The following is a 15,464-nucleotide window of genomic DNA, read 5'->3' on the forward strand; positions in this document are numbered from 1 at the left end:
GCATGCATCTCTTCAAGCCGCGCAGTTTTAACGTTTAAAGGGGAGAGGTCTTTTAAATGACAAAATTAAAGATTATATTAGTAAAACCCAATTTGTGGCTAAATACTCTGATTTGGGGGGTTTATTTGGTTCAGAGGTGGGAAGTAACGAAGTACATTTATTTGTACTTAAGTACACTTTTTGAGTATCTGTACTATAGGCAGAGGTGGGTAGAGTAGCCAAAATCTTTACTCAAGTAAAAGTACAAGTAACTAGAGAAATTGTTACTCAAGTAAAAGTAAAAGTCACTATTTTAAAAATTACTTGAGTAAAAGTAAAAAAGTATGCAATGAAAAAACTACTCAAGTAGCTAGTTACTTAGTTACTTTGTATCTGATTATATAGGCCTACTACATAAAATTAATATTAACGCCAATATTTTAATATTACATTTTAATCAATATTTTTAATTATCATAAGCAGATATCTTTGCAATATACTAGAGAGACTAAAGAATAGACAAACACAGAAGAGACAAGCATTTCTGTAAATTTCATCTAGTCCTGATGTCAATGTAGTTTACACAACTTATTTAGAATAATAGACCATGTCAAACTAAAGCATGAACTAAACTCAGAGCATTTCCTAAGATGATCTAGAACATCTGCAGTGCTCTCTTAAATGAAATACACATTTTTGAACAAAGCTCGTGTTTTCTCGTGTTGTGTCACGTGTGTGTTGTGAAACGCTCTTACTTGTAAACAAGCAGTAAACAGTGAACCACACGCCCATCAACACGTTTTCTTCCTTCTGTTCTTCAAATGTATATTTCTGCAAGCCCACGTCTCTGTGTCTGACAGGTAACGCGCATGTTGCTGTGCCTGACGAACAGGTCGCGCGGGTGCGCGCATATGGCGGGCATTTATCATTGCTGGCAAACAATATGACACATTTGCAGTTTTGATTGTATAGATATAGATTCATATCCACTTCATCCAACGCTCTTTGTGTTCTGCGTGTTCTTAAGTTTCGCGCTACGAGGAGTGAGTAATCCTGCTTCAGATGATTCAGATCGTGCTGCGAACTGAACAAATCATTTGAACTGATTCATTAGCCTATTCAAGTGGTTTTGCTTGTTCAATTAATGCTTTCAAAAGAATCGACTCAAAAGAATCGATCACTCTGGAATGCCCGTAAAAAGAGATGACAACCTTGAAATAAACAACGCGTTTTAAAAAGCATATTTTAAAATGAAGGAACGTCACGCAATGTAAGTTATGTAACGAATTAAAAGTACAGATTTTCTATTACAAATTTACTCAAGTAAGAGTAAAATTACACACTTTTAATTTTACTTAAAAAGTACATATTTTCCAAAATGTTACTCAAGTAAATGTAACGAAGTAAATGTAGCGCGTTACTACCCCCCTCTGACTATAGGTAAGTATATATTTTTCTAAGTAGGCCTACTTTTTACTGTACTTCACTACATTTGAATGACAAATATCTCACTTTTCATGCCACAAAAAAATAATGATTTCCTTGGCCAACCGTCCCCTCCCTCCCACATTTGAGAGAGACTATTGTCAGCTGCTTCTAATATGACATACCTGAATCAACTCATCAGCCTTGGTAGGGAGTCATCCACAACATTTTGGGAGAAGGTTAATGAGTTCAGTTGTGTATACTTTTCCCATTTCTGATTTAGTTATAAGCAAAAGATCCAATTAGACTCTTTATCCGATTAACCGATTAATCGAAAAAATAATTGTCTAACTAATCGATTATCAAAATAATCGCTAATTGCAGCCATACTCCAGATAGCAAATATAATTAATTTAATGTTGAATCAATGTTGAGAATAAACAGTTTAGCACTGATTCAACATTAAATCAATTATCTTGGCTGTCTGGGTCAGGTTTTGACAAAACTTACACTGTGTATACGCCGGACGCGACTGGCGCAACACGATATGACAAAAGACATTAGAAATGCATTAAAAGCCATTATAATTATAAATTGTCCACACTGGATGCGACAAACACGACAAACCCATTATGAACAAGCAGGTTGTCATGTTGCGTCGTGCCTGTATCGCGTCCGGTGTAGACACAGTGTTACATTGTGGGGACCTACATGTTGTCCCCATTAAGGAACAGGATAGAAATAGAGATTGAATGATGTCTTATTTTATATCTAAAAAGGCCAATTGTTTGGGTTTGTCTATAGCAATTATAAGTCTTATTTAATTTCCAAAAAATATTCAAATGTGATGTGTTTGACTATAGATGCAAACACAGACACAGAAAAGATTAAGAGACCATTCCAAATTTTAATTTAATCAGCATTTGTAGATAATGTGGCCATTCCAGTCTAATGTCTGTTGAATTTCAACAAAATCAAACCTCAGGAGTGACACAAAGTCATCCAACAGCAATGTGAAAGACTGACAGCATAAAAACTGTGATCAAAATCAAAAATACATTTTCCTAAATACAGAAATATCACTCTCATATTGCTTAAAAGTGAATATGAACTTGTTTTCCTTGCAGTATTTGAGGTCTGAAAAAATACTGAGCATCTTTTCTGTAATTTTCACCTGTTTCTCCAGTTTTCGCTTTCTGCAAATAAATGCAAATAGAAACAATATTTTCTTTTTAACTTAAACACATACCCATAAATAGTACATTCAGAAAAACTGAAAATAATTTTGAAATGGTCTCTAAATTTGTTTTCTGTGGCTGTATATGTGTATCCAGTGCATTTGTATATCTGTGGATGTTTCAAGCATCATGCTGCCCTATTTTAGTGCTGTTAATTGACCTTGGTTCACATGCTCAAGGGGTTTTTGGTAAAGGCCAGCTGGCATCTTCCAGGGGAAAAACCCAGGGAGATGTTTGCAGATGTTTCCTTGCAGCAAAAAGCCTCACTGTCTGTTCTCGATGGAGCGCTATCATAGCTGAGGTGATATGCATTCAGACAGAGGGTTTATTTGCAAGTCATTCCATAAGAATATACCATCAAGCATCTGTCACTAAAGTCAATTCCTCCAGCCTGATGCAGAAACATCATAGTGAGGCTGTTATTGTCATGCTTCTGTCTCCACAGGACAAACAAGCTAGATAGGACATCAAAACCCAGCACTCTAATCTCAAAGTGGATGCTATAAAAAAACTTTTTTAGAACACAGCTTAATTGATGTTATCATTTACCTTACCTAGAGATCTAAACATTTTGAGGTAATAGCACTTAAAGTGTTTCAGTAATGGACTTGTCATTTGTGATGACTTACTCTAGATCTTGATTACTCAGGTCATTTGGTCACATGACCACATCCTGATCTTTACTCACAACAGCTTTACTTACCTTCATCCCGCAGCATCCACCCCTGACGTATTTACGCTCTCTCTGGGCATCTTAAGAGAATTTGTGGAAGCAAGTCGATGTGCCACAGCTAATAGATCACAGCAGAGGAAGTCTAGTGATAACCTCCTTGAGCATTAGCCGTATATAATTTATATCCTCTGATGTCATTGATAGATATAATGTGTACTGAAGCCACTAACATAAAGCATAAAATGTCATCTTGGAATCGTATTCTTGGAACACAGCATGGATACTGATGAGAAAGATGGTACTTGTATCTTTTGGTACAGAATTGTTTGGAAATAAAAGCTTTGTCCTGGATGATATGTAGCGATGAATTCTGAGTCACTCTGTACTTAATCGTGGACTCTCTTTGCTGGGGTTAATGGAAATGGAATCAGGCTTAAAAGTGAAACTAACAAGTGACTTTCACACTTTGAAGAGGTAGAAAGCCTGATTGTAGCAGGCTGGATCAATAGACTTGACATGATAATGATGAGAGGGATGATTAAGAGGGCAAGAATATGCCCTGGGGACATACCTTCTTGTTTCTTTCCTTTCTAATGGTCATCGGGATGTGAGTATTAGAAATAAATATACGATTAGTTTATATATTAATGTTTAAGGTTTCACTGCCTAGGATCAATGTAAATTCTCTGATCTACCAGCATATTCATGTCATACAGTACATAAATATACAGTATATAAATACTGTCTATATACTGTATGTTTATATATATAAATAAATAATATAGAGGTATTTTGAAGCAGTAGTCAATGCCTTAAAGTAACCGTGTCTTATATGTGACATTAATTTTCCAAATAAGTTTTGAAGTTTAATTAATTAAGTTTATTAACCCGCTTAGCTTTCCAAGAACAGATTTCTTGGTCAAAAACATTAGAATAATATAACTTTGTCAGATTTGTACATTTATATTTATATAACATTTAGCAGACACTTTTATGCAAAGCAATTTACAAATGAGGAGAACAACAGAAGCAATTAAATCAACAAAAGGGCAATAATGTGTACAAGATAAACAAATATTAGAAAAGACTAGAATAAAAATAGAAATTAATGGGTCAAGTGTTGACAAATAAGATGTGTTTCTGTTTCTTCAGCTGCTCGGTTTGAGCCGGTGCTAGATTTATGTTTGTGTTGTTTTGTCAGAGCCAGATATTTTATCGGATTGAACTATACAGAAGACAGATGAGAGCTAGGGTGTGACCTACATGGTGGTTTATAGTCTAAAAAAACATACTTTTCATATTGCCTAACAAAAATAATCTAAGCAGAAAAAATATATTTAAATATATATATTAGATATATTAAATAAATAAGTAAATAAATAAATATATATATATATATATACAGTATATTGCTTAATATTGACATGTTCTTGACTGGCCAAAATATAATGTCATCAAAGCATGACAATAAAACGTTAGTATCAAGAAACCATCCATTCATTTTCCAAACCCGCATGTCCTCTGCAGGATTGTGGGAGGCCTGGAGTCAAGTCTAGCTTTTTGTAAAATTTGTCATTTACATTTTTAATTGGATCTAATGTAGGTAACATGGTTAAATCATGTTTGTCATGAATGTTAAAAAGGAAATTAATGGTATAATTGGTGGTTATTATGTGTAATGCTTTTAGAACTCTGTGAAGATGCAATTTACACACAATAAACTAATTCAATTAATTAAGAAAATCACATAAATAACAGTTCTGAATGATTAGAGTTATTTATTCAAAGCAGATACGCCTCTTTAATGTTCTCATATTAAAAGTGCAGAGTTTGAATTGCATTATTGAGTTTCATTTGAACTGTGCAGAGATCGGATAAGTGGAATTAACCAACTGCATAATTGAAAACAGATAAGCAAATGTGACGCAGGCCAGGTCGAACCCTACGGGAGTGTTTGCAGTGTACTTGTCCATTGCATTCACTTGAATGCAAATATGAAACGTAACAGAATGCGTTGATTAAAATATAAATTTGATGCCGGCGCATCTAGAGGGATAATACCATCTGCTCCAAGATACTCATAAAACCAGTTTTTCATTCAAGAAGCGCTCCTCATACTTTCTGTTACGCCCTGTTCCTGTGGCAGACGTGCCACTGAGCCCGGGCTAATAACAGCACTGCTGCGAGCCACAACTCTCCTGAACAAAATTACTAATCATCAGCTACCAAAATCTGCTCTCGCTAGTGCTCGTTCTTGCTAAAGTGAAATACCATTATTGTGTATTATAGGCTAATCAAGCCCTATTCTACACACTTAATGCAGTGACAGTTCCTAATCTGAATTAGTATGAATATGAGGGCAATGTTAGAGATGGTGATAACACATCTGTGGAAAAGATAGAAGAAGCTCTTATTGAGAGATTTCATGACCCAAAAATGAAAATTCTGTCTTCATTTACTCACCCTCAAGTTGTTTCAAATCTGTATATATTTTTTATTTGACACAGAGAAAGATATTTGGAAGAATGCTGTCAGTAACCAAAATTGACTACAGTAAAAGTGTCTTTGTTCTGTTGAACACAAAAGAAGATATTTTGAAGAATGTAGGAAAAGCAAACAGTTCTGGGGCACCATTGACGACCATTGTCATTTTTCCTACTGTGGTAGTCAATGGTGTCCAAGAACTGTTTGGTTACTGACATTCTTCCAAATATCTTTCTCGGTGTTCATCAGAACAAAGACATTTATACAGATTTGGGACAACTCGAGGGTGATGACAGAATTTTTATTTTTGGGTGAACTGTCCCTTTAACATAGAGGCTATTTCAGTTTTTCAACCGCGTTATCTGTATATTTCATCTTCAAAAAAAACAAAATGTGCCGGATTCTCAACATATAATCCTTTCAGCCTTCACAAATTTAAAAACCTCATCTTCCCATAGTAGATAAATATCACATGCTGAGGGAAATGAAAAGAAGTAAGCTGTTTGATGTGAAAATGTGTATACCTGCATTTTCGTTTCAAGTATAGGGATCAAAAGATTTTAGACCCTGCTGCGATAAGTGAAGCAGTCCATAGTATCATTGGTTTTCATTGAAAAAGACAAGTGCAAGTGAGTCACGATGAAGTTCGGTGCATTAAACAGGATTGCTATGAATGAAGTCTTCACAAGACATTAGGTCCTTTTATTCTGACCATCATTCGTGCATTCTTAGTCTGTTTAACCTGAACACATATGCAGATGTACATGCACTATACAGAAAATACATTTATCAGTCAAAATACATCTGTCCTGCTTTTGTTGGCGAGTAATTGAGCATTTATGTACAATCAGGGTCAGTTATGTCTACACAAAAGAGTTCCCTTTACATCCATTTTACATCAAACCTTTTCCGTCTTTTATTTTGGCACAATGCAAATGAAGAAGCAGTGTCACTGTGCACAGTTTATTACACAAACAAAAAGCACTTTGCTATTTTTCTCGGTACGCCAAGTGGCGCAACTTTGCATGCTACTGTATTTCACAGCACTAAATGCGAATGAACAACACTTAAGTGCGTCCTGCATCGCCTCAAGTGATAAGCGTCCAAACTATAATTTAGACAATTCAGTATTGCTTTTATACACTGTCCTCTCTGAGAGACTTTGAAGAGACACCATCTGGCTGTTATTGGAACACCAGTCGGACAGAGTCTCCACCGATATCTGGCTCACGGCACCTTGGCGCCGGCCAGATTGCTGGCTTTTGATCGACAGCAAACTGGACAGTTTAAAAGAGCTGGAGGATCTGAGGACGGAGAGCATCCTCTGATGATACTTCGACCTGACTGCTCTGGCAGAACGGTACAGATCACCCAAAAAGCAATAGCAGATGGGATTGAGGCTGGAATTAGTGAGGCCCAACCACTGGGCAAAAGGGCGAGCCTGCAAAACCCAGTGAGGCGGATGAACCTCCCGGTCGATAAGGATATCCGCAACATACAGAGGGAGCCAGGAGACGGCGAACAGGAGGACCAAAGTGACCACCACCTTGGCGATCTTCTTGCGCATCTTCAGACGCGAGGCGTACATGGCCTGGCTGTGAGGATCAAAGTCGGCGAAATGTTGAGAAGCCCTCCAGAGCTTCCTGCCGGTCAGGAAGCTGATGATCAGGTTGAAGGTCACAGGTATGCAGTAGAGAGCGACAAAAAGGAGGACGTTGTACAACTGTTTGAGTCTCGCCTGGGGCCACAGCTCCCTGCAGATGGGCACGGTGATGTCGATCAGGTGGATCTCATCCAGCTTGATCATGAAGAGCAGAGGCACACAGATCGCAGAGGACAGGACCCACACGCACACGATGGTGATGTAGATCTTCTTCTGCGTGAAGTAGGAGAGGGAAGTCAGCGGGCTGTGAACGCTGTAGTATCTGTTAACACTAATGACGGTCAGACTCAAAACGCTGGCTGAAACAGACACGGCCTGGATGAACGGGACAGCTCTACACAGGAGGTCTCCGTACACCCACGCGGTGTAAATGGTGTGGCCGAGCGTGATAGGCATGCAGATGCAAACCACCATCAGGTCGCACACTGCCAGGTTGATGAGTAAACTCCGGGTGGCACTGATGCTCTGCATCCTATTACTCCTCTGGCAGGTGAGCATTCGAATGGCCATGAGATTTCCGATGAAGCCCACCACGAACGCTAGCGAATACATTACGGTGAGTGCGATAGTAGTGGGCTCCTTGATTGTTAGCAGCAGAAGTCTCTCCAGTTCTCCATTCTGGCGCAGGACAACGTCACCCGCGAAGTCCTCGGCTCCATGGAAAGAGCCATTCAGAGTCAAAATACCGTTCGGGAGCTGCAGGTCTTTTTTCTGGAAGCCTGAGGTGAAATTCATATTCCTTGCGTGGCTCTTATAGGCTTGGAAAATATATGTGACGTTTTCATAGACAGACGTCTGAATCCAAACATCCCAGAGTTCACTTGTTATGCTCAAGACATCATCTCAGCCAGAAAGGGCAAAGAACCGGAAACCAGGATTTAAGCACGTGGACGCTATAAAAACAGCACACATTAGGAAGGAAATTAAAATGGATAAGCAATCTAAGCACCACATTCAAAACAATGAGTGAAGTAATTAAATGATATATTGGACAGACTCATTTCACGCTACACTTAAAATCTATCTATCTATCTATGGTTTTTCTTCCTCGTTTTTTACATTCAACTCTTAGGATTTGCAACACAGAATAGTAGCCTAAAGTGAATACATGAATAATACAGAACCTTGTTAGCTACTATTACCAATCACATCTCGTTTAAAAATGCTAATACGATTGTTTTTTGCATTTGTATCTACCACCTTTCTCTTGTTGTTCATTATGGGTTGTAATTCATTGAATAGAAAAACGAAAATTAATGTTTTCTATATTTTTTACATATCTGCATATCTTTTTTACAAGTCAGCGCCACATTCACGAATAAAAAGTATTCTGAGCAAATAAAAACACATACCAACAGGTTGCCAGATATGCTGTTTGTAGTAGGTGCTCCCTGAGAAGAGAAATGTGTTTGCTCCCTCATCTGACGCTGATGTGAGGAAATGAGCGGCTGCGGCGAGTCTTAAGGATGCGCGGCTCGGTTTCTGCCGGCATAAGTGACGCGCGCCCCCGCGATGCGCGATATATTCACCTCATCGCTCCTTGAGGTGTTGATCACTGTAATTAAACAAGCGGATATGGCGAGAAAGGCGCGAAATGAACCGAGAAAGGATGGAAAGGTTTGGCTGAAACTGTACAACTGTGTGTTCGGAGTGTGGGTTGATATATTTGATTAATCAGGTAGACAAACATGTAAATGTTATGTTCAATACTATGTGATAATTTATGAAACGTAAGCACGGTCGTGATTAATGCTAGGCTAGGCTGATATTACGTCAAAGCGTACGTTTATGCAAAGTGTAGGCTATATTGCATTTATGCTTTATAATTGTATCAGTGCATTTCTGGGACTCGAACCCATGACTCGGAAGTAGAATTGATCTATTATTTCCTTGTTGTTGTAAAATTATTATAATTATGCTAACGAACATGATAAATAAAATTACATTGACATAATGATAAGTTGATCTCATTGGGGGCCTTTTAGTTGCTTGTCACATTTTCTACATTATTTATTTGTGCAGACATGTGTTCTTCTATATTTTTGTTAGTGCTTATACTTTGGTTATGAGCTTTATGTCAGTTTGACTGTGAATGTATTTTTTTGTATTTCCATTACATGTATTTCCAATCTTAAATGACTTTCCGAGATGTAGGTTGACGAAGCCATCAACTTCAAAGCCACCCCAAAATTTCCACTTACATACAATTTATTTATAAATTTGAATAGGGAGTTTCAATAAGGCATATGAATACCAATAACCACACTTTCACTGACAAATCAACCCAAGAGGGAATATAGTGATATTCGTCACTAGCTTTGTAAACAGAAACGTGAAACATATACGATAACAAATGTAAACAAACAAAAGCTTGTGTAGCCGTCACAACTCTTCGCTCATCCTTACTGCACAGCTTCAGTAATGATGTTTTTTGGCGATCTCTAAAGAGGAGATGTTGACGTCGTTCACCACTTGTACTTTAGTGATGGTCTTCAGGTCTTCCACGCGGTGTTTATACTGCATGATCTTGGTGTCGTCAATGTAAACATGAAAGTGTTCATTATCAGAGCAAATTTCAATCTGTTGAGAGAATTGATGTGGGTTAAGTCACCATCAATCGCCATCAAAAAACAATCCTACTGTGTGTGATACTCTGTCAGTAAAAAAGTGCATGACACTTTGTCACCTGGAAAGGCTCCTCTATCCCGAAGGGAAAGTTACTGCATCTCTCCTCCTTTCCCCAGTGGTTTGCCATGAAGGAGTTGCAGATGATATCTGACTCAGTGAAGCGAGGGTTGAAATGGAAGGCTATTCTGTCATCCTGGTCACACATGAAATTGATCTCGAACCTATGGGATAAAAAGACACATTCACTGTCATGACAAATCACTTTGGGCAAATCTGAGTGCGAGCCAGCTGGTTGAAAGGCTGTTATAAAAATATGATGAGACTTGAGCGTGTATCCATTACAGTCGTAGAGGTGAATTTGATGTAGAAATTATGAGAAAACAACCAATTTTGACCCCGTTTATATGTTTGTACTTCCTTAATATGAGATGCATTCAATGAGATATGTTGGTGCTTTGATTTCCTCCACTGGGGATTGATTGGATCATGACATGTGAGTGTTGTGTTCAATAACCAAGCCAGACCTGAATGTGAGTTTTCTTACATCTGTAAATAACTTTCTAGATATTGGTTAAGATTGTCCAATGAAACGCGTGACATCAGCAGAACAGGAAGCCATTACAAAGAAAAACAAGTAATTACACCTTGATGTGTGGTTATGAAGATAAATTGTTGGAAAACGGTGGACCAATATTTAATTTAAAATAAGACCGAGATGACCAGGTCAGTTTTGATTCAACGTCGACATCAACATCATTCTCTTTAAAAATATATATGTATAAGTATATACGTATATATATTTATACAAGTTTCCTGATACTGATTTGCAGAACAAAAATAATTAAATGAGAAAGTTGACAGAATATAGACACATTTTAAATATAGAAAATAGACAAAAATTGTAATTATATGCTGGTATATTGAATAAACTGCCATACAAGCAGACAAGTATCTCTCTTGCATGGCAGATCTCATTGTCCATTCCAAAGAATGATAACAGAGGCAACTATCTCAATCTCCCCAATGCAGGCGACAGTTTTCTTAGAAACGGCCATCCTGTTCTAAGGATGTTGACGAAAAGGATTTACTATGAGAAAGACTTACTTGTTGGCTTCTACTGGGGTTTCACCCTTCAGAATGAAGCTCCATCCCGGACACAGACCATCAGGACAGGAAGCCTCAAACTGAAACATTAAAAAAATTATAAACAACACGAAGGTTATATATAAATTTCACTCTATATTATGCTTCTGTTACTCTGCCTATAGGTTATCGTATATTGCTTATGGTCTTAAAAAGATCAGCTATGACGTTAATTATCAACATCAAGCAGATCTGCCATATTTAGAGCATTTACAGTCCTGGAAATCCAGGGTGCCAAAGACTAAAAAAAAACTGTCAAAATACACTCCGACCTTCCATTTAGAAAATCTCGTCTTCGACATGATCATAAATTAATAGACCTCTTTCATACTGCATGGTTACGGACGGTTATGAAAGAAACTGGGAAATTAAAGCAATATTCTGTGCCCTGAAGGTACACATGACCTTAAATAATATAACAAGCACTATTATTTTATTTAGGACTTTGTGCTCCTGATGTAACTGGTCCCATCCATTTCTTCTGAATGAAATGAGTGTCCCATCATTTTAAATTAGTCCTGGCCGAAAAAATGAATTAAAGTGAATGAACTGAGGTCACCCCAATTCCATATCCCCAAAATGATGCTATTCGTAAATAAAACAATATGCTCTTGGCATGTGCGACTCTCACGTATTATCTTTGCTTTCTTATGAAAGCAGTTTAGCAAACGGAAGAATGAAGCAGAATGAAGACGCAGGGTTGAATGAGGGAGAAACAGAGAATGCTAAAACTCAGTGATGGATGAAGCCACACGAACAGAAGTCGAGACATCAGAGAATTGCCGTATGAGTCTGCGGTATCGGTTCAGCTTCATTGGCCAGCACCTGCTTCATCGGAGACTTTAATGTCTGTCAGAGCTGTGCCACATGCTCTGTTATCTGGATTATGAGCCGCATTTGTATATCTCAGTGTCTGCGTGGACTGTTTGGGTAACCGAAGGGGAATTTTGAAACCTGTCACGGTTTCGATGTTTATTGTGTTTATTGTCTCCGAGCTCCAATGACTAAATCCGGTATGGGCATTGATGTCTTTGTAAGATTTCATGCCTCAAAATTACAGCAAAAATGAGCAGCACCAATTGGTAACTGATTTTGTGTGCAATGTGTGTTGGAGTTGCAGTTTATCTAAGTCATTGATTTTTTGAGTACTTCACCCAAAAATGAAAAAAGTGTTATCATAAATTTCAAGCTAAGAAAAAGAAAGTCATATGGGGTTTGAAAGAAAATGATGGTTCATTTTTGGGTAAGCTGTTCCTTCACAGCCCTTTCAATGACGTTTGAAAGATACAAGATACAAATCACGTACTGTGATACAAAAAATGTATAGTATAATGCAATGTAAGTTGCTTTGGAGAAAAGTGTCTGCCAAATGCATAAATGTAAATAAATGTTGAAAGAGCACTGAGCTGAAATGACGTCAGTGGACGTCACAGGTACGTTTCACAGGTAGTGATGGAGTGCCCTCTAGATTGAAACCAATGCTACTTAATGTCCCCATTAGTTTGAAAGCAGTGGCATAGAAAATAATTGAAGCATCATTAGTTCAGCAGGCAGAGAGAGACTGACGGATGATATGCCGACGAGGAGTTAAAGGGACAGTTCACCCAAAAAATAAAACTCACCCCATGTTATACCAAACCTGTATGCTTCCTTTTAAACATGGTTAAACTAAACTATGACACATGATGGAATGAAGTCAGTTCGTTTATAAGCGGAAGACGAATGAGATCTCAGTCAGCATTTATATTCACTTTTACGCTTTTCATTCAATGAAAGTGAAAGGTGACTGAGCAACAACATGAGGGTCAATAAATGACAGAATTTTCATATTTTTTGGGTGAACTGTCCCTTTAAATTTGTTACGCTGGTATGCATTTTAAAACCAAAATCTATCATCTAAATTTATTTCAATGGTAATAATTTAACCTGGAGACTTATGCAAAACCAAAAACAGCTTCCATAAGAATAACACGCACTTTGTGCAAGCTTCTGCCTTGTATTTATAGCGTGTAAAGTCTGTATTAGCGTATAAAAAAAACGAAACAAAAGTAAATATATGTTGTAATATTTGGCTCTTACACATCAGAGTAAACAAACCTGACCAGACTCTGTTTGCAGTTCATCAAAGGGTGTTTTTCTTACCCGTATTGTCATCTTGTCAACAGCGCTGTTTGATCGGCATCCAGCTGGATCTGTTTGGGCGCAGACAGATCATTTAAAGAGATGGTGACACCACGTGAGGGAAGAGCTTAGCTGGATCAATGGCCTTTTGTTTGCGGCGAGTTTGTGCATAACAAAACACAGTATATAGCGTAGAATACAATACAATACAGCAGTTGCACTGCCATTCTGATAGACAACCAAAAATAACATGAGTTCAAAACGCATTTCAGGTACCTCATAAACATCATGTCTAAGATTTCAAATATAACGGATGTTGTATATGGAAATAATGACACAGAGTCTGGTAAATGAGGCTTTGCTCATTACAAAACACGAAACATCATCATCGCAATGAATCATGGCATTTGTTTTTCAGGCAATGGAGTGTATACATTATCCGGCGAAGATAATGTGTTTTTGATGAGCTCACGGAGAGAAAGTGTCGACATCAGCAGTGAGCGAGATATTTTGCTTTGTGCCGTGTGACGTTTTTCACAGTTTTTCTGTGCCGGTGTACGACTGGCCGCTGATCCTGGAGATTAAACAGCTATCCATGTGGGTGTCTGTTTTGGCTTTATAGCCCATCAAATCTGCCAGCCCTAAGGAATTTCCTGTCTTTGTTTAGACACAATGGCTTACTAAAACTCACCAGTGTATGTGCCTGTTTACAGCTGCAAAATACCCTGCATTCCTATACCACAACAAAGCTGACAAAAAGATTCATAAATAAAATATCACCAAACTTAAGTCTTATTACAATGCCCTTCGGACACAAAATGTCAAAACCCACCCTCTCCACTTACTGGCACTCTTCACAGTTTCACAGCTCTGTAAAGTGTATGCGTTCTAGTTTGTCATCGAGTTGGCGAGTCAGTTACATGGCCATGGGCTCCACCCTAAACACCCCCCCCCCACCCCTGAGATAGAAAGCAAGGACACAGCAGCACTCTGATTACAGGCTGCTGCCGTCTCCGTACATGCCAGGGGCTCCGTCCTGCTAGATTGCATCTCATATGAGGCTGTGAGCTGCCTCTCGGGTACCACGAGCCCAGACGCACAGTGAAAACAAATTGCTTGGAACTGGGTGGGGGTCTAAACAGAATGCTAATATGAACTATCAACTATCACATACAAAGAAAACGTTGTGACACGCCGTGTCTCCTCTAATGTTGGTGGTGTCTGAAGATATTAAACGCTCTCTGGTGAAGTCGGCATTTTGCCTGTAGGAATCAAGAAGATGCAAGGAAGTCATGTGGAGGAAAAAATATTATTCACAGAGAGACAGACAGACAAAGCAGAAAGACAAATAGATATGAGAATATCCACATTAGTTCAGAGAGTGAGAAAAAATTGTGTAATGATGTAGGCCTACAGTAAGGGCAAAAACATCTCTATTTATTTATTTTTGGTGTAGTTTATAAAACATATGGTAAATCAGGGGAAATGTTAGGAAAAATGCACAATATTTCCCTATGTCTTCATAAGAGTCTCATGTTTGTTTTGGCTGTCAGGTCTCACAGCTGCCATTGCCCATACTCTCTCATCACAGAAAGTGACTTGTGGACATATGCCTCTGAATAGGGTGAAATTACATTCTCCATTTTGTCACCATCCATACATTGTTATTGGGAACATACAACCACTTTGGGAATTCCAATGAGGAATGCTTAAATCACAATCATTGCACAAATGTGTATATATGTCCGCTGGCTATAGGCCTATATAACATTGTGCGATCGCAATGCTAAGGATCTCATCAATGCATGGCTCAGCTGTAATAACCCTCATGGTCTGTTTATTCTTGCCTGTTCCTAATCTAATGAGAACAGACTGTAAACAGAAGTTCAGTTTTAGTGCAAATGTCCTCCATATCAAAACGGAATTACTTTTGTTTGGTGTTCAGGGAGACCATGTGTAAAACATAAAGAAAACCAACAAATTTTCTTCGGAGGGGTGAAGTAAACACTGTAGAAGTGCATTCCTAACAATTGTTTATTTATCTCATCCCTCTTGCCATTTTAAACCTGTATGACTTTCTTTCTTCTGCAGAACACAAAAGAAGATATTT

At 38.1% G+C, this 15,464-nt stretch overlaps 2 protein-coding genes across 2 annotated transcripts; both read right to left on the minus strand.

The window, feature by feature from the left end:
• Nucleotides 1–6,430: 6,430 nt before the first annotated feature.
• On the minus strand, nucleotides 6,431–9,432 carry LOC130561952 (neuropeptide FF receptor 2). The gene is made up of 2 exons (XM_057346636.1): nucleotides 8,815–9,432; nucleotides 6,431–8,355 (listed from the first exon to the last, which is right to left on the minus strand). The coding sequence occupies exon 2, from the start codon at nucleotides 8,195–8,197 to the stop codon at nucleotides 6,908–6,910; it is 1,290 nt and encodes a 429-aa protein (XP_057202619.1). The 5' UTR covers nucleotides 8,198–8,355; nucleotides 8,815–9,432; the 3' UTR covers nucleotides 6,431–6,907.
• A 228-nt stretch (nucleotides 9,433–9,660) lies between these two features.
• Nucleotides 9,661–13,400, minus strand: grifin (galectin-related inter-fiber protein). The gene is made up of 4 exons (XM_057346598.1): nucleotides 13,376–13,400; nucleotides 11,195–11,274; nucleotides 10,149–10,311; nucleotides 9,661–10,042 (listed from the first exon to the last, which is right to left on the minus strand). The coding sequence occupies exons 1-4, from the start codon at nucleotides 13,385–13,387 to the stop codon at nucleotides 9,878–9,880; spliced, it is 420 nt and encodes a 139-aa protein (XP_057202581.1). The 5' UTR covers nucleotides 13,388–13,400; the 3' UTR covers nucleotides 9,661–9,877.
• Nucleotides 13,401–15,464: the final 2,064 nt, after the last annotated feature.

This window comes from Triplophysa rosa, linkage group LG11 (assembly GCF_024868665.1).
Source record: "Triplophysa rosa linkage group LG11, Trosa_1v2, whole genome shotgun sequence".
Classification (NCBI taxonomy): domain Eukaryota; kingdom Metazoa; phylum Chordata; class Actinopteri; order Cypriniformes; family Nemacheilidae; genus Triplophysa; species Triplophysa rosa.

What these genes read in the sequence shown, in the direction of transcription:
- LOC130561952 (XM_057346636.1), bottom strand. Translation starts at nt 8,197, where the DNA reads ATGAATTTCACCTCAGGCTTCCAGAAAAAAGACCTGCAGCTCCCGAAC.
- grifin (XM_057346598.1), bottom strand. An exon ending in ACCCCAGTAGAAGCCAACAA is followed by an intron (nt 10,312 to 11,194) that starts GTAAGTCTTTCT and finishes TTTATCCCATAG; the next exon opens with GTTCGAGATCAATTTCATGT. An exon ending in GGATAGAGGAGCCTTTCCAG is followed by an intron (nt 10,043 to 10,148) that starts GTGACAAAGTGT and finishes TTCTCTCAACAG; the next exon opens with ATTGAAATTTGCTCTGATAA.